Below are 22,080 nucleotides of genomic sequence, written 5' to 3'. Positions count from 1 at the left end.
CACAAGTGAGGTTGGAAAGAACAAGGGAGCCCCTGATGCAGGGGCATAGCTTAATGAGGGGTGTTTGTGTTGTTACACCCCCCAAATAAATGCATTCTCTAGAACATAGTTGGGTACAGGTGCTTTCAGTCCGGTATGTTGATGTGGATGTCGGCTTTTACCTAGGATTTTCACATGCAAACAGACAAAAACATACACACACTCTCTCCTCTCTCTTTTGAAGTTCTTAAACTTGTTGGTTATGTTACAACATATTGTCTTTTAAGAAACTCTAAAAATCTGCACCTCTCCATAAGGCCCCTCATGCCCTGCTTCTCATATAATGTATTTTACCATGATGTGCCAGCATGATTGTTGGGAAAAATGAAGCTCACAACCCCCCAATCTTAGTGACCAAGCCCCGCCCCGGCCCTGATGATGTGAACAGAGGGGGTTGCTTTGGAGACGTTTGCCATAATAACTAGTGTGCACACTGTCTGAAGATAGGTCACTTTCTTTTGGACTTTGAGAGGGGTAGACCCCTATGCTATCACTCTGACTCTTGCAGAGTTTAGCTTAGGCTAACACTTATTCTCATTTCTCTGTCCCAAGAAGACTCTTGACAGAGCTTCTGAAATGCTAATACCTTCTTGCACCTTCCCACACTTTCCCGTATTTTCATATTTTTCTGCATTACCCTGATTTTGAGATTCCTTTAGATTTTAAACTATCAGTTTGGACTTTAAATTTAGATGATTTTAGATTTTACCCATGTATGGAAGAGATTCAGAAACTCTTCTCTGAGCATCAAATTCAGTTATTGATCTTTTGTATTGCTGTGACTGAACTTCTTGTCTGCCTTAGTCTGGTACACCTAAACTTCTTTAGGAGGTTGGGTTATCCAGTTGTTATTCTGCATCTTTACAGCATGATATTGTGATTTATTTACCTTAACCTGACTGCTAACTTGTAATGAACCTGAACTATAGTCACTGATTCCTAGTTCTTATTGTGTAGTCAAATGGGTTACACTGTTAATGAGATTGTTTGATTAAATGCTAACTCCCTTTACCTCTCAGTCGGCAAAAAAGGCCCATTGGATAATAATGGTAAGAGGATTGGCCCAGCGCTGAATCACACACATACACGGCAGACATTTTAGTTGCATCTTGCAAAAGCTGTGTGTTGGACTGGATTTACTTTGTTTGCTGAAAACTCTGTTCTTCTATTATACAGCAAAGAGATGCTTTTCCCATACTTTGGGTTCTTGTTGGCTTTGGGCAACCTGGATCTTCCGGTGGTTGGGCTAAGGGCAGTTTTTAAAGTAAAATCAGTTTTTTGGAAGGAGAACAATGTTTTTGCATTTGCACAGCATTATGTGTTAATTGTGCGTTTTGTTTGTATTTCATATCTGTTTTGCATAGATACTTTCCGGCTGAAATAGAATCTGTGAATCACTGTATGGTTTATATGTATTTCAAATGCTTTACTTTTTACTTGACAGAGGGAGGAACTACATAATGCTCTCTATTGTCACACTGTTATATGCCTTTATTCATATATCTGTTTCTTTTCGTTTTATAGACATTCCAGGATTTAATTTTCAGGATTGTATCTTTTTGAGAAATATTACTATTTAGTTTTTTTTTTTTTTTTTTTAATATTCATTTATTTGGGTATTATAATTTAAGGTGCTATATATCTTACAACATTGAATCTTCGCAACAGTTTGCATTCAATCGCAACTCAGATGCTGGTAGGTGCTATATTAGGCCCTATGGGCTGGGAAAGAATGCGGTAATATTACTTTAATAAGGGTGAATGTTTCATGGTACTCCCTTGTGCACACTGGTATGTTGTGAAGGACAAATAAAACACACACAGATCGGCAGAGTCTGCTGCCTACTCTTGGCTCGAGGGACAATCCAGGATTGGAACATAGGCACTAGGGAGCAAATATAAGCGCTGATTGCTGATGCTTTGTAAAGGTGCTGTAATATTACTATAGTTACATGTCTGGATGCAGTCAGCAGTGTCAACTAGAATAACTATTTTAACAAACCTCACGCTGGGAGTTTCCAGAAGGTAACTTATTGCAGTCTCAACTAGGATGCACTGTATTGTATTTGCATTTATATAGCGCTTGCTACCCCCAGCGAGGCGTTGGAGCACTTTAAGGTGGGTAGTATTTCACTCTGTGTAGGTTAGTGGTTAGTTAGATGTTGGTGTTTATTTGGGATTAGTCTGATGGGTCTTCAAGGAAGCCATCACTTTCATTTTAGATAGCTTAAAAGTTCCATCATGCCAATGTACCTGGTCAAAAGCTCAGGCCTAACTGAATTTGTCACAAATAAAATGGGACCATTTGCAGCTAGGTGTGCACGTGTGCCTCTGTGTGAGCTGTGCATGTATTATGCTTCCCCGTATGTCTTTTTAGTGAGTCTACTGACTTGTACAAAGCAGACCATTCTTAATAAAGTATCTACGCACAAACAGCTTAAAATCCCTTTAAACAAGCCACACCAATGCATTAGATAGAGCAGCTGATAATGCACCTCCCCCTTTTCTAAAATATGAGCTGTGAGTAGCTTATGTGGACCCAATAATTTTCCTTTGCGTTCATGTACTTCTAGCCCTGCATTTATAATTGAATCATTATTACAAAAAGCAGAACTCAAGCACCAGAATGCAAAATAAAAACAAGAAGACTGCTCATGTATGGCTCGTCTCACAGAAGTATAGAAAAAAGTGATAGATTAAATACTTGAATTTATCTCAGCCGCTGCTATAACTCATCCCCGTCCATTGTTATGTTGCACATTATACCACCTCAGTTTGGACCCAGTCCTGTGCAAATCGGTTTTACCCTGCTCCAATTGAAACAGTCCAGTCCGAACTGCCAGGCTAGGTCTTCCCTGAACAAGATCACAAGCAACCCAAGCCCGGTTTCACCCTTATTAGCGTTCATCGGTTGGGTATAGCTTGGTTCCAGAGGTGCAGTGTGCATGGGACCCACATCTAGGCACAGAAGTCCCACTTAGGGTGTCACACTGAAGTATACAAAAAAGTAATCAACGGGATCCTTGAATTAATCTCAGCCACTAGCAATTACTCTTGGCAGCATTCCACTCCATTGTTACTTTACAGAGCGTGCCACCTTAGTCTGAACCGAGCCATACACAGATCGATCTTGAGCCTGTTCAAATTGGAACAGTAGAGGCCAAAGTGCCAGGGAAGACAACTACTCTCAGGCACCAGGTTCAAGCTGCCCCATTTCAACAAGCATTGGCCATGCCAATAGGACTGGCTTAGTAAGAGAAGTGCCTTGTGTCACTGATAGCACTCAATAAGTCATCTATTCATCATTCCTTTGACTCATCCTTCCATTCACCCTCTGACCTAACTACATCAAAACACACACAAACTCAATAACATATGCAAGTTAATTAAAAGAATACAAGTATAAAAAGAAAACATGACAGGCATATGTTTGCAATAAGAAAACTAGAAATTGCAGCAGGTCTCCATCTTGAAAAGGTATTATAAGTTTTCTACAGTTTTTAAGTACAAGCATGACTGTCACCAATAGAACCAATGTGTTGACCATCTTGGAATGGTAAAACAATGATACACCACAGATATTCCAATATAATCTCCTATTTTAGATGAAGTAGCCACGTGGAATGTGATGCAGATGAAAGGAATAGTATGCAAGAAGCCTGGAGAGCGGTCCTGACACCACAACTGAACTCACTGACACTGAACAACAACTAGCGACACTAGGATACACAATGGCTAAGTGGGAACTGGCAAGAGGATGGGGAGGGGTCAATCTGCCCTCCACTACCATATGGGCAGAAGAATTAGATAGGTGAATGATGGCGGGGATGGAGGTATTTGTAGCCAGGGGTTACCCCAGAAAATGGGACATGAAATGGTCCAAATGGAATGTGTATCATGGAGACATTTGTGTGTCCCCAATGGTGGAATTAGAAATACGCAGAAATGCAGACCGAGATGGAGTTGATTGATGTATATTTGATGAGGAATTATATAGCAAATGTAAAGATATAAGTAACCTGAAATTTGTCGTTTAATACTATCTGTATACTCGTCACTAAAATAAAAAAAAATTTAAAAAAGAAGCCTGGAGAGCATTAACATTAAAAGAGTAGAGGCAAAGAAATGAAAGGTGAACTATCAAAGCAGAAAGTTCAAAACTAAAGGCCAGCCCTGATAATGAAACATGCTTATTTTCAAGTCGATGTAGACATGAAATCCCAAAAATTCCATCATTCACTGGGAACAAGAGACAACGACTGCTGCAGATTGGACTATTAGCCCATTCAGTTCGCTGTCATGTATGGATGCATGGTATAAATGACACTGAAACAGACCAATAGCAGAACTTAAGGCCCTCTCCCTATCTATATGGATGTATGTTTATATATTAATGTCTGCATCATTTGATGATTTTTTTTATTACAATAATCTAGCAGACACCTAAGAAAAAATTCTCTCTCTGTGGGTTTTGTCAGAAGCAGTAACCAACATCAAAATCTTTCCTTACGAAGATAATTTGATATCTCGTGTAACAAAATACCCATCTGTAGGCTTTAAGAGAGAGAAATAACAATCCATCCTTAAATGCCTATTGATTTTTTCATAACACAATTTTATTGGTTTTTAAATTTGTAAACAGAACTTAAGAAACAGACCCTTTCAGGTTTAGTGCATAAGTAATTGTTGCATACACCAACAACAGAACAGCATGTGGACGCATCCTCACTCGTAGTAGCATCTTGGCCCAAGCAATTGAGTTTCAATCAATAGGCCATTCTCTCAACTCCCAATTAACCAGTCATTAATGACAGCCAGTTGAGAAGCCCAATAATATAGCCGGACATCATCCATTTCAAAACCGCCCTCATATGTCGACTGCCTGCCCCTACCAAACGCTATGAGAGGAGGGTGATTCGCCCAAAGGAAGTTGCAAATTGCTGCATTGATCTTACCAAACCAGCTATACGTGATATCATATGGAAAGTGCTGGAGGGTGTAGAGGAACCAAGAGAGGATCATGATCTTAAATAAGGCTACTCGCCCCAGCACGCTGAGCGGAAGTTGCTACTACTTCTGAAAGTTGCACATCATGTTGCGGATGAGTGGAAAGAGGTTGAGGCGCCACGCTAGGTCCGGGCCTGTGGAGATATAAAAGCCAAGATATTGGAAACACAGCCTCCGAATGGGAATGGACTCTTGCCAGTCCACCGTAAGGTGGTCCACACAGATTGGAACCAGAAGAGACTTGCTCCGGTTTACTCGAAGCCCAGAGACCTGTTCATAAAGAGACAGGATCTCCAGTACTCAGCATCCCAACAGATGCGGGCATGCAAGAAAGAAAAGGATATCATCCGGGTACAGAGCAGTTTTATCCTCAGCATGATCAGCCCACGGCCAACCACCTTGTTTGTGTGTCAATGCAAATGACAGGTTTGTCTGACTCCCAACACCAACATTCCACCCTAGAATATATCAGTGGGAGGGGTGAGAGGCACAAGTTTGTTTTTGTTGTGTCCAAACAGGCCTCAGTTTCCTTTTGGGGATCGACAAATCTACTATGTGTGAATCACAAACATATTGGGGTAAACAACACAATGGGATTGTCACAATACCCTGGCACCCTTAAATCGAAGAAGGAAGTGAAGAGCAGTTAGATGCAATATGTCCCCAGCTGTAGGGAACACCTATGAGGAGTTAGGAAGTCAGGTTCTGAATAATCAGCCAATAAATATTTACAGACAAGATAGTGAATGAGGTAAAGTTACTTAATAGCGTTTTAAAAGTAAACCTTATGTGAGTGAATGGTCAAGCAGTAAAAGGAAATTATTGGGGCCGTTTGAACTACAATCGACTGTCTGATTGTGGAGTGTTACAGAATTAGGTTTAGTGTGCATTACATATTGTATTGTAAATGCACTCTATAGCACTTACTACCTGTTAGAAATGGGGGTCTCTAGTTGGCAATGGCTGGCCACTGTCCAAGTAGGGACCCTTCTTCCTAAGTCAGAGTAAGCAGCCTACACCCTTTGATAACCCCTGCTCAACCCTGTGGTAACGTAGCACGAGCAGCTAGGCCTATCTCAGAGGCAGTGTGTGAAGCATTTATGACCATACACAGTAATACAATGAGGAACACTACAAATGGACACCACTCAAGTAGTTATAAAAAATAGGTATATTTATATAGACTTAATCACAAGACCAATAACAGTAAAAATCCACAATACTAGAAAAATATGGTTACTTTAAAAATGCTGCAAAAATAGTTCAAGGTGCACAAAATGATGTTCAGTTCAATGCAGGGGTCTCTGCGACCCTTTTACTCACAAGGTATCTGGATTCTGTAGCAAAGCAAAAAAAATGTCGCTAAGGAGTTGTAGCGATAAATTTCCTTACGCTAACCAGCGATGCGTTGAATCCTTACCGCAAGGGAGGATGATGTGCTGGGTTGCGGGCAGGACAAAGAGACAAACTTCTTCACGCTAAGCCGGTGATGCGATAAAATCCTTGCCGCTAAGGGAGGATGAAGCACCGAGCCTGTGGCGTGTGCGATCTTGCTGCGACAGAAGAAAATGGCGCTCCGCAAGGGAGCGACGATCCTGATGCGATGCGGGGAAAATGGCGAACACTTGGCGTCCGCGCTGTGATGAGCTTGGTGCGATACTTCGGGGTTAGCGAGCGCTTTGGGGCACACTAACAAACAATGCGACAATCCTTGGAATTAGCGAGCGCTTTCAGGCCTGCCGCCTGGCGATTCAAATACTTGGGTTAGCGAGTGTTTTCAGACCCGCTGACAGGCTCTGCGACGATCTTCGGGATAGAGGGTGTTTTGGGACTCGCTGACAGGCTCTGCGACGATCTTCGGGATAGCGGGCGTTTTCAGGCCCGCTGATGGGTGAGGCGATAATGTTCAGGATAGCGGGCGTTTTCAGGTCCGCTGATGGGTGATTTGATAATCTTCGGGGTTAGCGAGCGCTTTCAGGCCCGCTGACAGGTGATGCGACGATCTCCGGTAGCGAGCGCTCGGCAGCAGCCGAGCGACGATTTTTCTCACGCTCACCAGCTGCAGCGGCCCGCTAACGGGGGTTAGCGACGATTTTCAGCACTCTTTTCTCAGCAGTATAGCTAGAGGCCCTGGAACTCACAGGAGCCTCACCTGCAGATAGCAATCCTCGCTGGGAGGACACAGGAGGCTGGTGGTGGAGTCTGATGTGCCTGAGACTCCTGCAGGAGGCTAGCTCTCTTCTAGTCCTTGGGTGATTGCTGTAGCCACAAAATAAAAGTTCCTTCAAAGTCCTTTTCCTCTCCTTCCCAGTTCAGTAGTAACCATCCAGGCCAGTCCAAGAAGCAGCACACAAGCACAAGGACAGTCCTTCTCCTGCAGATTCCTGTAGTTACACGGACAGAGGTTCTTCTTGTTGTCCAGGAGCAATACAAATTGTAGGGGTTTGGGCACAAATATTTATACCCCCAAAGTCTTTGTTCTTAGGAGTCACAAGTCTCTGAACCCAGCCAGAACCAGTTCTGCCCAGCCCAGGAGCACTTTGTTAACCAGGCTGCATCCTTCCTTTCAGAAAGAGGGGGTCTGCCTTCAGACGCACAGTGGGAGGTGGAGCCAGCATTCAGCTTGCCAGGCACAGCCCTATTCAAGTGCAGGAGCTACCCCTCCCCTCACTCCAAGGCAGATCTCTCTATTCAACCCAGGTCTGACTCAGCCTGCCCTGTCCCTCCAAAACCAGACAGCCAATACACATAATAGCAGAGCATACTGGAAGGCTTAGGCAAGAAAGTACCTATACTCTAAAATTGGTAGTTTCAAACACAGAATATAAAAATAACCTTCACTAAAAGATGTATTTTAATATTCTGAGCTCAGGCATACTAAATTCGTTTTTCTACCATGTTCTGTGGGTCAGTTAGGATTATACGATGTAATAGCCCAGACCTCCCATTGTGGCCAAGGGAGAACAGGTAGCCTTACAGTCGTGAAAAACGAAATTGGGTGTAATTCACTACCAGGACATGCTACACACATCAGAGCATGTCCTACCTTACACATACAATGCACCCTATCATAAGGGGGGCTTACAGGATGCTTTTTGTAATGATGACCCATTAGCCCCTTTCCAGGGTTTCGAAACATAAGCAAACTTTTTAATGAGTGATTTAATATCTGGTTTGTATTATTCAACGGACGGTGCCACAGGCAAGGGCGAGGAGTGAGCTCTGTTCAAGTAATCATGATTGGTGCCTCATGCTCTCAGAGTAACAACAGAGCTCCATGAAAACCTCTGAACTAGTGCAGATTGGCAAATGTCATGAACCTAAAGAGTGGTCATCTCTGATTTCAGCTGCTCGAGGAGATCTCTGTGGATCTGGTTTATGTTGTAAAAAATATCGAAAATATCAGTTCTCGTAAATCAATCAGCTATTGCTTACTCCATGCCCTAATGGGAGTATACTGCCTGTAAAGATGTGAGCTCTTGGCATTGTTGGGATTAGTTTGAACATTAAAAATGTTGATTACAACATGCACAAATAAGAGTATATTATCTGTTGTTGTGTGAGGTCGTTGGTATTGCTGCCGGTATTGATCACAAACAGAGGCATTGTAACAGCGAAGTTGTGGCTCCGGGATGGGGCCAGATTTCAAAATGACATTCTGATGAGGATAAGTGGAATGTGCTTGATCCAGATAAGTGTGTCGTTAGTGGAGTGCATGGCACTATAAGGATTGGCTTACTGGCTAGGCTTGGAACACAAGAGGTGGGGTTAGTAGACGGTACTTCATCTGAAGGAGGAAGCATTTCCAGGGATTTAGACATTAAGTGGACATGACCAATTTTTACTTTCAGCACGACTGTTAGGCTTGACTTTTTCAGCGGGTTCACTCCCACAATTTTTGCTTTTTGACCTCCTGGTTTTGACCTATCTTTCATTGGTTTTAGGACTCTGGGCACTTTACCACTGCTATTCAGTGCTAAAGTACATATGCTCTCCATGCAAATTGTGTTATGATTGGTTATCCATGATTGGGATATTTGATTTACTCGTACGTTCCTAGTACAGTGCACTATGTGTTCCCAGGGTCTGTAAATCAAATGCTACTAGTGGGCTTGCAGCACTGGTTGTGCCACCCACACAGATAGCCTTTCAATGGTGTCTCAGATGTCCCACTGCAATGTCTGCGCACAGTTTTTACTGCCATGTCGACCTGGCAAGTGCACCTTCTTGCCAAGCCCAAAGCTTCCCTTTTCTTACACTCCTCAGGTAGTCCCAAAGTAGCCCCATGGGCAGCATGCAGTATATGTGAAAGGCAGGACATTTACTGGTGTCTTTTACATGTCCTGATAGCGAAAGAGCTGCACTGTAACATTTTACAGGCGTAACTTTCCATTGCGACAAGATAGGGAAAAGGAGTTAAGGCTTCCCAAACTCGGAATTGAAAAATACATCTTTTAGTAACCATGATTTTTATATTGTGTGTTTGAAAATGCTACTTTTAGAAAGTGTGCATTTTCTTGCTTAACCATCCTGTGTGGATCTGCCATTTGTCCATTCATGTCTGGGTTTGGAGTGAAAGGAGGTGGGGATGTGCATTCACACTAGACAGACACAAGGGGGGTATTGAGGTGTTTCCTGCCTTTCATGGGTGAATTATAGCCTGGCTGAAAAGGCCTGGCTGCATTTAGAGTAGTGGGAGGAGTTGCAACTGAATGGACTGTGGCTGCCTTCCATAAAGCTGTCTCCCCCTCCTGTAGTGAACCTGGCCTGAGCCAGGCAGAACTGGTTTATGGGTGCCAGAGGAACTTTGTTTGTACCAACTTCAAAGGAAAATGTGGTATAAATATTGGGGCCCCTGACCCCAGATCTTTACTGCTGGACTAAGGAACCAGGAGGAATACTGCCCCTTTGCTGTTGCTGCTTTGCTGTGTTGGTCTGCAGGTGCTGCATCTGTCTGGGGAAGGGAAAGGACTGGATTGTTCATTCTGCATACTAAGTATCTCTAAGCGCTTGATGTAGAGCTTACCTCCTGTTGGAAGTCTCAGGGAAATCAAAGACTTCAACATCTTCTGGGTGCTGGCTTCTGGAACTGGAGGTTTCAGCTGCCACAGAGGAGAAAGTTAAACTACGCAGCTGCTGGCTCCATGACCAGAAGGCACCGGAAAGGGCACCACGGCACCTTGCACTATAACCCTGGTCTCACCGACGAATCCGTACGATGCCACCACCGAGCCGCTGCTTGCACCATGACCTGTGGGCACCGCACTCCACACTGCTTCGTTTCACACCGCCACCCTGGTATCCCTGACAACATTGCCACGCCTTTACTAACGCTGCTGCCTGCACCGTGACCTTTGGACACTGCTAGTGGAGACAACAGAGCACTGTCCCGCTTCATATCGCAGCGTCTCACCGCCACCACTCCATGCTGACATCAATGCCACTGCTGCCACCGTGGTTTGGGGGACCGCTCGTAAATTACACTATGGACCGCCACATTCCACTGCTGCCTTGGCCCACCGACGCCAGTGCCATCGACTCCAGTTCATTAACTGACGCTGTTGCCTGCACCACAACATGTGGGTCCCCCACACTGCATCGCCCTGTCTCGCACCGCAACCTTGGGTCTACTGATGACAGCGCTTCAGCAATGATGACAACACTGCCTGCACCATGACCTGTGGATACTGCTCGTGGAGAACACTGAGTACCATCCCGCTTCGCACCACTTCCCCGGTCTCATTGATGCCACTGCCACAAGCTAACACTGACGCCACTGCCTGCACTTGTGGTTTGGTGGCACTGCTCGTACGTTACATGATGCACTGCCTCATCCCACACCACAGCCTTGGCCCACCAACGCCAGTGCCATCGACTCTAGTTTGTCAACCGACACCGTTGCCTGCACCACAACCTGTGGGTCCCGCACACCGCATTGCCCCAACTCGCACCGCAGCCTTGGGTCTGCCGATGACAGCGCTTCATCAATGACGACACTGCTGCCTGCACTGTGACCTGTCAGCACCACAACGAGCACTGCTCCCACTTCGCACCACACGGTCTAATCAATTCCGCTGGACGACTGTCACCGAGCTGCTGCCTGCACGGGGATCTGAGAGCACAGCACATTGCACTTCTCAACTTCAAACCGCTGCCTCAACGCCCAAGGCCTACTGATGGCGGCGCTCCTGACTTCAAACTCACAGAGTTCGACCTGCAACATGTGTGACTTCAAGGGCCCAATGACAGCTGCAACGACTTCTCGAACCGACGCCTGGCAACGCCACTCCCCTGGAGCTCACTACAAGGTTCGACACCCTGCAACTCTAAAGGTACTGTTTTACAGGTCTCCCAGACACCGTAGCTGGCCCGCGACGCTGTTGGATTTCTTTGTTCACGACACAGTGATAGCGCCGGACAGAGCTATCGACTTCAAGGAACTAACTATAAAGCCTATGTTTCCATTATTTGTATTTTGATAACTGTATTTTGGATTTTTACCATTTTGGTCTTGTTTTACAGAGATAAATATTGGATATTTTTCAAAACTGGTGTGGTGTCCTTTTGTGGTGTTTTCACTATATTATTGTTTGTTGTGTGTAAATGCATTACACATTGTCTCTGAGATAAACCTGACTGCTCGTGCCAAGCTTCCAAAGGGGTGAGCAGGGGTTATTCTAGACGTGTAATCCACTTATTCTGACTAGAATGGTGCATTCTTCCTGGTTTAAGTACATACCCTAGCCAACGAGAAAACCAATTTCTAACAATGTCATAAAATGAGGTCTCTACCTCCAGAGGCAGCTTAACTTGCTCTTAAATTTTAATTACCCACATTGCAGTACAGCGAATGTTTATTTACAGATCTCAAAAAAGTGTTTTTCACAACGTAAAAACTCTACTCTGTACACAGACCAAGACAATTAACACTATAAAACCAAAGTATCACTTTCAAGTGACAAATACAAACATCCTAAGTAACTCTCTTCTTCACTTAAGAATTCTCTGGACATACGCGCTTCCCTGATCTCCCAAATCCACCTCTTACAAATGATGGACTACGATTGCAGCCCTCATTTCCCTGGAGATAGTGTGCCAGTCAGACAGCCAGTCTCCCCATACACACAGTATATGTACCACACGGGCCATATGCACAAACACACACAGGTTACACTTGGGACATTATTGCTAGGATCTGGATAAACGTAGAGCTTAACAAAAGCGGGCCAGTTGGCCTCCAGTCCAGTGGCACAGGCAAAAAGGTCTGGTCACAACTATGTATTTACAAAACATTGTATGCTGTTACCAATGTATTGTGTGCTAAACCCCTGACAGGGACAGTAGTCCACTGGCAGTGAAATGCGGGCATACTTAGTGCATCTACCACATAAAGGAAAGTCCCTGGTGCTCCCTCATGTCAAAGTACAGGCCTAGACCTCAGTACACATACTAGATTAGTGTGAGGCTAGAGCCAACAAAAAAAAATTCTGGGTAGTGTACCTGATAGATGCAGTCGGGCAAAAACAACTCTACACCAGGCAGGAGACAGGGCCGGACTGGTAACCAAAACCGGCCCTGGCAAACGGCTCGGACGGTCTCCCTGGGGGCCAGGGGGTATATGGCCGAGCTGTTTGCTAGGGCCGGTTTCAGCCGATTTTGTTACAGGGGGGCGAAATTGCCTGCCCTCGGTAACAAAACCGGCCCCTACCCTGGCGGCCCACCGGGGAAACGCCTGGTGCCCACTACGGCCAGTCCGGCCCTGGCAGGAGATATTCCCGTATTAACACCTCCATAGCTAAACAGCAATGAAGTATATTCAGGCAAAACCTAGAAGTTCACTTTAGTCAAGAATGTTACCTTCGCACTTTCTCTTCTTATGAATTAATTTGTATTGCACAAATGCCAGAAGAAATCAATCTTCAAAGTGTATACAAAATATTATAATTTTGTAACAAAAAATGCAAATAATAAAGAGTACAACTCTGTCAGTCAATTACAATAATAGCAATCAAAACAGTTAAATCAGAGGAAGTGACACCAAATATATTCTTGAGCTTACACTTGAAAAAACTGAAACAAATGCTAGAGTGCACAGCATTCTACAAGGCAATTCCAGTTACATTTAATAGTCTGCAACCAAATATGGTGCACCTCCACCTAGCGGAAACTAATATAGTGTCAGATACTGAACCCAACTCCCTGGTATGTTCTCAAAACGGTAGTGATAGTGATCATTCAAATAAGTGGGGCTAAGCCCCTGCCCTGATTACCATATCAGAAACAAAACTTTAAATTTTCTCAGTCCCTTAAATGGAGGCCAGTCAAGTGCCCTCTGATGATAAGACAAATGGTAATTTTTTTAAGAGCTGAGGGTTCACTGTGTCTAATTGTGTACAGCTTGTAATTTGTTTAGGTTATAATGAGTTATAGTTGCCCATATTCCAGATAACTATATGAATCTAAAAAATATCACCATACGTATCACTAAAATGAACTGTGATGTCTGTAATAATGGAGCTACTTTTTAAAGATTGAATAGGTTTAATCGACAGCCTTGCCGGCAGACATAATCTGACAATCAAAGGACAAGAGTGACTCAAATAGTATGCCAAAAGTCCTAACTGAACGAGGTGCTCATTGTACAGTGTCAAACTGCTGGCTGGTGAGATGGAAAGCACTGATACAGTGCATGCTTTTGAATGAGTACAGTTTAAAAGAGTGAAGATGTCTATCAAACAGAAGTAGGGGTGGAGTCGAGAAAGCCTTTGTTCTCAGAAAGTCTCAGATGTTGAAAGTGTCACACTATCCCAGGATGAGAATACGTACGACACAAACTCTGCACAGCGTCCGGCCATGGCACTGGTTTCTAACCTCCAGCTGCAATCTGCTTTACTTAAAGGCAGAATAATACAACTTTCAAGAAGTTCATTCTTGTGAAATGCTAAATAAAATTGAATGCAGACTAATAATTTGTATTTTCAAAGACAGCTGCCTCAAGCTCAACTCGGACAAGACCAAAGTACTCATCCTGGGATCCACCCCTTCAGCTTGGGACGACTACTGGTGGCCAGCCACTCTGGGGTCGCCCCCAACCCCAACGGACCACACATGCAACCTTGGCATCATACTGGACTAATCGCTCACCATGAACGACCAAATCAATGCAGTTTCGTAAGCCTCCTTCTACAGGCTTCAAATGCTTCGAAAGTCATTCTGATGGATCCCAAACGAATCCAGAAAGACAGTTACCTATGCACTCATGACCAGCAGACTCACCTACCGCAATGCACTCTACGCCTGCGTCACCCAGAAACAGCACGAGAAACTACAGAACGTCTAAAACGCCGCAGCTAGACTTGTACACGACATCCCCCGCCGCAGTCACATCATGCAACACCATCGACAACTGCACTGGCTCCCAGTCAACAAGAGAATCATTTTCAAGCTCTTCACTCACGCCGATAAAGCTCTTCAAGAAGAAGGACCAGCATACCTGAACCACCGTCTCACATTCCACATACCCACCAGACAACTCCGATCCTCCCAGCTCCCTCTTTGCTCGGTCCCCAGGATCCACAAGACCAGAACCGGAGGAAGGTTGTTCTCCTACCTCGCCACCAAGACCTGGAACATCCTGCCCCTCCACCTCATGCAATTGAGGACATCCTGCCCCTCCACCTCATACAATCTGTATTACAGATTCAATTCAGGAAGGACCTCAAGACCTGGCTCTTCGAATGATCCTCCACCCAGTCTGACCAGCAGACCCCCTCCCTCGGCGCCTTGAGACCCTCACGGGTGAGTAGCCCCGCTATACAAAACCCTGAATGATTGATTGGTTGATTGAATGATTAGTTATATACATCAAGAAAGGTTTTTCTACAGTTTTTGAAACTACCTTTTAACACTGTATAAATGTAGTCTGCAGCCTCATATGCAACGTGGTACTTTTTAAATCTTTAAATATGTAAGTGGATTCAGCATATGTGTTTCAAATATGAGTACCTTACTTTTACATGACATAATAACAAATGACTTACCTAGTGCAAAATGTACCTTTTTAAAGCCAAAAACGGTTTCACTTTGCCTTTTAACACTGAGGCCTGGTTTGCAATGTGGTATGGTTGATTATCAGCTCATCATAGGTTTTGATCCTGATGTAAGAGAAATTTCTTGATACAGCTAACATGTGATATTCCACTCATATGCCGTTTGTGTGCTTTGTGCACACATATGGCTGACTTATATTAAAAAAAAGCAGATTATGCCCATCAATACTGCCAAACAGGTTCGATGGATTAGGGAAAGGCACATACCATAAGTGGCTCTTCAGTAGTCCTTCACTGATCAGAGATCCAAAACATCAGCCGTCCAAATGCACAAAATCCAGGGACACATGGCAGAAAAATGAATTTCATACAACACGTTTTGTTATGCTCCTTGTACTAGAAGATTGATATGGCAGAACATCACAATAAATATTGCTAAATGTTGCTGGCTATCTTGATTTTACATAAACAGATGGTTGGAGGCACTTCCTTTAATTATATTCCCATGAGTGTATAAAAAAAATACTTGTTCAATTCGCAGATTCACTCTTTGCAATATGCATACACTGCATTAGAAAACCCTAAAAAATATTATGAAAGAAACCTCTAAACCTCCTTCCTTCCTCCTGCCATATCATGAATGACAGACCTCTACTTACCAGCTATATGTTTGAAGAACACAATTATTGCTCTAAAAATGACTCATGCTGTAAACAAAGTATAGGTTGCGTCTTACTTACAGAAGTTTTCTTATTTCTTTCTTAAGTTGTTTTCTTTCCATGAATGGTAGATTCTTTCAGATGCAATTATTTCCCTGTCCTTCCTGCTTCTTGATTTATTTTCTGAAATTCGAAAAGAAAATGGTATGGTATGCATACCTCAAATGCTTGCAACTAAAAGTAACACAATAACAGTATTTCAAATTTGAAAATATGAATTAACATCAATATTTAAAAAAAGCTGAAGTAAAACAATAACAGCATTTCAAATAGGAAAATATTACTGAACATCAATATTATTTATACTTAGCTGACGTTCTCATACCAGGTACAAAGAGAAGCAATACTTGCAAGTATTTATTTCCAAAATTAGGTATGCCGAAAACACTTATTTCTGTGTAACAATTTGTGTACAATAGGAGTGGCATGCGTACTTTGTGGAGACCTGCAGTCAGAAGCAGCGTTCAACTCTAAGGGCCCGATTATGATGTGGTTAGAAAGGCCTCCTAACAGCATTTGCTCCTTCCAAATCGGATCAGGACCGTGTCTTCCCAGCCAAGGGTCCAAATACGATGCGGTTAAGAACATATGCTCCCATTGAAGTCAAAGGAAGTCCAACCACATCATATCTGGAAGAATCCGGATGTATCGTACTCGGTCGGTCGGACTCTCCCGATTCGAGTGGGTCGGAAACCATTTCCAAACCGATTCAGTCGGGAAGCTTTGCAAACCACATTAGAATTGGGCCCTAAGTGGGATAAAGATGAATAAAGGAGTGTTGGAGCACTTCCTGTAAAAGTAATAGAGTTTGTATTCTTGAGGTCACATTCATAGTCAAAAGCTAAATGCTTTCAATGGAAACATTGACCTAGACAAATGACTGGGAAGTGTCTTCCTCCTCAAGAGGAAATTGTACAATAGCTGAAATTTGAAAGGTAGATAGCTGTAATTTGCCAATTTTATTTTGCGAAAAGGAGAGTAGAGAATGATCATAACATTCAAGAAAACATAAATTAAAGATGGAAACCATTATGTGTTCCTATTAAATGAGCAGATGGTTCAGGAGTAAGAAATTACTTTATTCAACAGAGGATCAAATGGAGAGCATTTCAAGACTTTGCATATGTTATATGATTTGAAGGGGAAGTGTTTCCTGGAATATATTTGAAAATTATGATTGCTTAAGTCTTGTCCTTATTTATCCCAGTACCATTCTGTAACTGGGTTGCTTTAGGCCAAAGGATCTTAATTAGTAGATTTACAAATTGTTATCACAAATTTTGGATCAGTGAGCAAAACTGATATGCATTTTCTTTGGCATCAAATTCACGAATTTCCATTTTTCACACTGACTTGAAGTAATGAGTGGTCTAGAATGGGGTACTGCAGGTCAGGATGGAGGTGTACTGACAGAGCTGTATGTGCATCTGAAGTGATGGGTGTAAATGCAGATAGTCAGTCTTGAGGTGCACCGCAGACCAGCATGTTAGGTTGCTGCATGTATGTCAGCAATATAGAAACCGTCATGGCATTGTGAAATTCTTATACTATGGCAATGGGGAAAATAACTGTAGCAAGGTGGTACTATTATGTCGTATGGTTGGGAGGCCTCACCATGTAATTTTGGCACGATACCCAAAACTGGACTCCAGATTCACACTAGTAATCCTTCTCTAAATCCAGGTAGAGTGGCAAAGAGTAGACAGTCTGACTTAGAGGAACATGTGTAAAGCATTTTACAGTACCAACAGTGACAATGTCATTGACATGATTCGAAAGAAATCCGACACAAATTTTTTAAAATAGAGCTTATTTGTACATAAATTTAGACACCAAAACGAAGTCAACACAAGGCGGATAGCCAAAGTTATCAATTTTAATGTGTTCAAGAAATCGACACTTGGCAGAGCTGTCAAACTTTACCATTGCGGTCAATGGGGAAAATCTCAGGTTACACTTGGTCACTTGTGGGGAGAGTTCAACAGAACCCACATGAAGTTATGGTCTTGCAGTCCACAGACCAAGCAGCGACAGTCAGAACAATTTTACCATGCCAAGGGAACCCGGGTGCATAGCTGACTTTGCTGTACTTGGTGCTAAACGGGAGCCGCAGGAGCTGTCAAAAACAGCACTTGACAAAACGATGCTTGCAGGTTGAGTTCAGAGGAGTCCCTTGGAGGTGAAGCTTGGATGGGTACCTGGACCAGGAATCGCCAGGCAGAACAGCTCTACCTAGCTCGGGCGTCTGGGGTGCATAGATGTACCTGGCTATCCATGGAGCTGAACGGGGCTGCGAGTGATGACTTTACCAGGCGCGCCAACAATGCCTTCTTTGGGATGCAAGAACTCGACAACTGTGCCTCAGAACTGGAGAGGAGACGATGCAGAAGGTGCCCTCCGCGTAGGGCATCGAGTGAAGCAGTCAGCTTGACCACCAACAAGCCTTGGTCCCGGCAAAAGAACAGCAGGGTCAGTCTTCTTCCAGAGGTCCTGGGAACACTGTAGAGGGCTGAGACACAGTGAGGTGCAGGACTATTCCTCCCAGAAGGCACAAGGCCAGTTACTTTCGGAATGGTCCAAGACAGAGCCTGGTGGTCAGCCCTTATGCAGAACGTGGAGGAGCAGTTTGTGCCTATCGACTGCAGGGGACCAGTACTCCTAGCCCAAGGCAGTCCTGGTGAAGTCTTTGGCTTGCAGAGGGGTTCGACTTCCTTTTGGAACCGGTCTCTGGTCATGGACAAGTCGTAGTCCGGTGAGTGTAGGGGGCTGCCACAGGTGTAGTACTTCATGCCTCTTCTTTGTGGAGTCCTGCCTTGTGCTGACACAGTTTCTCTTTGTCCTCTTCTTCTTTAGAGCAGATCTGGAGTCGGGGTGCCCCTTAAATCCTGAATTTAGGTTTTTTTTTTTAAGAGAGTGAGGGCTGGTAACCAATTGCCTAAAAGTACTGCGGCTAATCCGCCTCTGAGGTGCCCACATCCAGGTGGTCTATATCAACAAACTATCCAAATCCCACTAGTTTTTAGAAGTTTTTAAGATGGCACAGGACATCCTCAGCTGTACAGAGCCACAAGTCCACCCTAGAGGTGTGGCTAGCCTTTGGGGGTTGTACGCCTCCTGAATAGCTACTTTCATGTATGCTCTAGTGCATGGGGCAGGAGGGGGCCTTTGTCTCCACAGGGAGAAAAGTCACTTACTTATCAGAGTTGGTGAAGCCTTTGAGGCTCACCGCCCTGATGGGTTATTCACTCGCCATCCTGGGAGGGCAGAGGTGTGACTTCCTTCCCGCCCAGGCCTTTTGTCTCACGTCCTCTGGGAGTGATAGCACTCACCAGCAGGAGGTCAAATTTCTGTCTTGGCGGCAAATGGCTCAGAAGGCCCACCAAGGCACAAGGGAACTTGGTATCTCGGTGGGTAACCTCTAAGGATGCCACCTGGGTGCATGCCAGCTCACCCTCGACATGAGAATAGTGTCAGGGTTGAAAAAGCATGGTGTTTGATGCTAAACATGACTAAATTTGGTAGGACCATCCTGGAGCTGGCTATCTTGGGTTTGTCCGGTAGCCAGTCCACGTGGCACTTATTGGAGTGGGAATAGAAAATGTAACCCCTCTGCAATCCAACACTTTTCCTACTGTTGCACTTATTGGAGTGGGAATAGTAAATTTCACCCCTCCGCTATCCAACATTTCCCCTACTGCTGCACTTATTGGAGTGGGAATAGAACATTTTACCCCTCCGCAATCCAACACTCTCCCTACTGTTGTACTGACTGGAGAGGGAAAAGTAAATTGTATCCCTCCACTATACAACACTTTCTCTACTGTTGCACTTATTGGAGTGGGAATAGTAAATTTTACCCCTTTGCAATTCAACACTTTCCCTACTGTTCTACTGACTGGAGTGGGAATAGTACATTTTATCCCTCCTCTATCCAACACTTTCCCTACTGTTGCACCTTTTGGAGTGGGAATAGTTAATTTTACCCCTCCGCAATCCAACACTTTTTCTACTTTTGTATTGACTGGAGTGTTAATAGTAAATTTTATCCCTCCGCTATCCAACACGTTCCCTACTGTTACACTCATTGGGGTTGGAATAGTAGATTTTACCCCTCCACAATTTAACACTTTCCCTACTGTTGTAGTGATTGGAGTGGGATTAGTAAAATTATCTCTTCGCACTCCAACAGTTTTGCTACTGTTGCACTGGTTGGAATGTGTACAGTAAATATTACTGATCCGCAATCCAACGCTTTTACTACTGTTGAATTTATTGGAGGGAGAATTGTAAAGTTTAACCAGTTTTTTTATTTTTGTGTTGTGTGACGTGCGAGTACTACATTTTTTATATATTAATTTTAATAGTTTGCATAGTTTGGTATAAATTGTAGTGGGAACAGTATATGTATTAAATTTGATATTTTTATAATTGATTTTATGCAGTTATAAACTATATTAATATGTTTTGGGTGGCCCAACCGACGGTGTCCAGGTATCCCCCAAGATCCCAACTTACCTCTCCAGCCGGTGGTCGCCTCCAGGAAGCCTCTCTGCCTGAGCCTGCAGCATCTTTACCGAACCGGAGATCTCCATTGAAATCCATAGGACTCCCGACGTCGCCTTGGCACACTGCACCCGGCCGCTCCTGTGCAGCTGGTGGTGTCGCTCCTGTGCTGATTGTTGGCCCCTGCAGTGCTGATATCTACCCCATGAGCTTTGCTCCCAAAACCAAGTGGCATGCTCGTAAGCAGTCCCTGATTGAAGGCCTCCTTAGCCCTATTGAATAACATTGGGCCCCTGCACTCTGCATCCGGCCGTCCTAGTGCCACTGGTGGTGCAATTTGAGTGCCTACCTAGATTTTGGGGAACCTTGGTCCTAACTCCCAAAACTCTCACTCATGAGTCGAGTACTTACCTGTGAAACCGATAACCATTTTTCTGCCATAAGAATCAATGTTACGGGTTTTGTTCCAAAAAGGTTGTTGAACTGATGTTTTGTATGGAGAAAAAGTAACTACACTGGAAATCTTAAGAAGTCTTACTTACCTTCTATTGTGAGATCCCCGGTGTGGTATCTAGGCATACCACCCCGAGTATTCGATGTAATCCAAGAGTAACCTTACTGTGTAATTTAAACTGCTCTTCGAACCAAAACAAGCCTGTAACGTTTGCAAATTCAACCACAACTGTATTTCCTTGTAAAGTCTTTTATTTGAGAGTGTATTTCACTTACCTGTGTCAAATCCTCCTTGGTTCTCAAAATAAAACATAAGTATATATTTTTTATACTTACCTTATTGGTCTGGATTCAGTCTCTGAGTGTGTGCCTGTTGGAAAACCACACTCCCACACTGAAAGGGTGGTGGTGGTCTTCCGGACACACTGTGGTAGCTTGGCTCGAGTGGTCAGGAATCAGGCTCCGTGCTAAGCATACGACATACCCATACAATAACCATGCGTGCATCCGTTCCAAAAACGACTCTACACCGTAAAAATTATGAAAATATCTTTCTTTATCTTCTTTTCCTCTTAGTTGCTGATTGGATAAAATAAATAACAATCACAATATACAAACTTTTTGGATAGTGCAGGTCAAATAAATACTGGCTTAATGATTCAATAAATAGGGGTGATCATAAATACTGAAGGCATTAATAAAAGTGCAATACATACAGGCAATTAAATATTCTGAGGCAATAAATACTGTAACCAATAAATATTGTGCATCAATAAATACTGTGGACCAATAAATACAGTGAAGCAATAAATAGGTTAAATACAATAAATACAGTGCCCCTAATAAATACTTAAAAGCTGACAGTGACACTCATAGAATTAGTTCACTTTTGAATTCCTAAGGGCTGATTTGGCCCAGGCACAGCTTGTGGGGATGTGGAAGGCTTGGGGGTGTCTACTCCCTGGCTTGGACAAGGCTGAGGCCTAAACTGAGGTAGATCAAGGGGGGGGAATACCAGAGACCTGGCTCTCTCCCTCCACACCACTTCTCTAGATTAGTCCCAGCTCACCCCTGGCACAGTCAGGTTGGTTCCAGCACCTCCCTAGCCCCTTAGAGCAGTCTCTCAGGTCTCCACAGGGCCTTAGGCGCCCTCTACTCCACTTACTGCCCTTTTTCTGATGCTCCGACGCCGCTGGAGTCGTGTCGACGCCGTGAGGCGGTTCCGATTCGATGTCGGCGGCCTCGGCACAATTTCAGTTCCTGACGACGCCGGTAGGCGGTTCCGGTTCGATGTCGGCGGCCTCGGCTCG

At 44.0% G+C, this 22,080-nt stretch overlaps 1 protein-coding gene across 1 annotated transcript in view; it reads right to left on the bottom strand.

Annotated features, from left to right (window-relative positions):
• The window catches only part of C3_2H2orf80 (chromosome 3_2 C2orf80 homolog), a 330,996-nt gene that overhangs the window by 288,550 nt on the left and 20,366 nt on the right, over nucleotides 1-22,080 (bottom strand). Inside the window, exon 2 of the mRNA XM_085648844.1 lies at nucleotides 15,836-15,937. Coding sequence (XP_085504970.1) covers nucleotides 15,836-15,876 — 41 coding nt within the window. The 5' untranslated portion in view covers nucleotides 15,877-15,937. The remainder of the gene's footprint in view (nucleotides 1-15,835; nucleotides 15,938-22,080) is intronic.

The sequence above is a fragment of the Triturus cristatus genome, chromosome 3_2, assembly GCF_964204655.1.
Source record: "Triturus cristatus chromosome 3_2, aTriCri1.1, whole genome shotgun sequence".
In the NCBI taxonomy this organism is placed as follows: Eukaryota; Metazoa; Chordata; class Amphibia; order Caudata; family Salamandridae; genus Triturus; species Triturus cristatus.
Note: the sequence above shows the minus strand (reverse complement) of the source record. Positions and strands in the feature narration are given on the sequence as shown.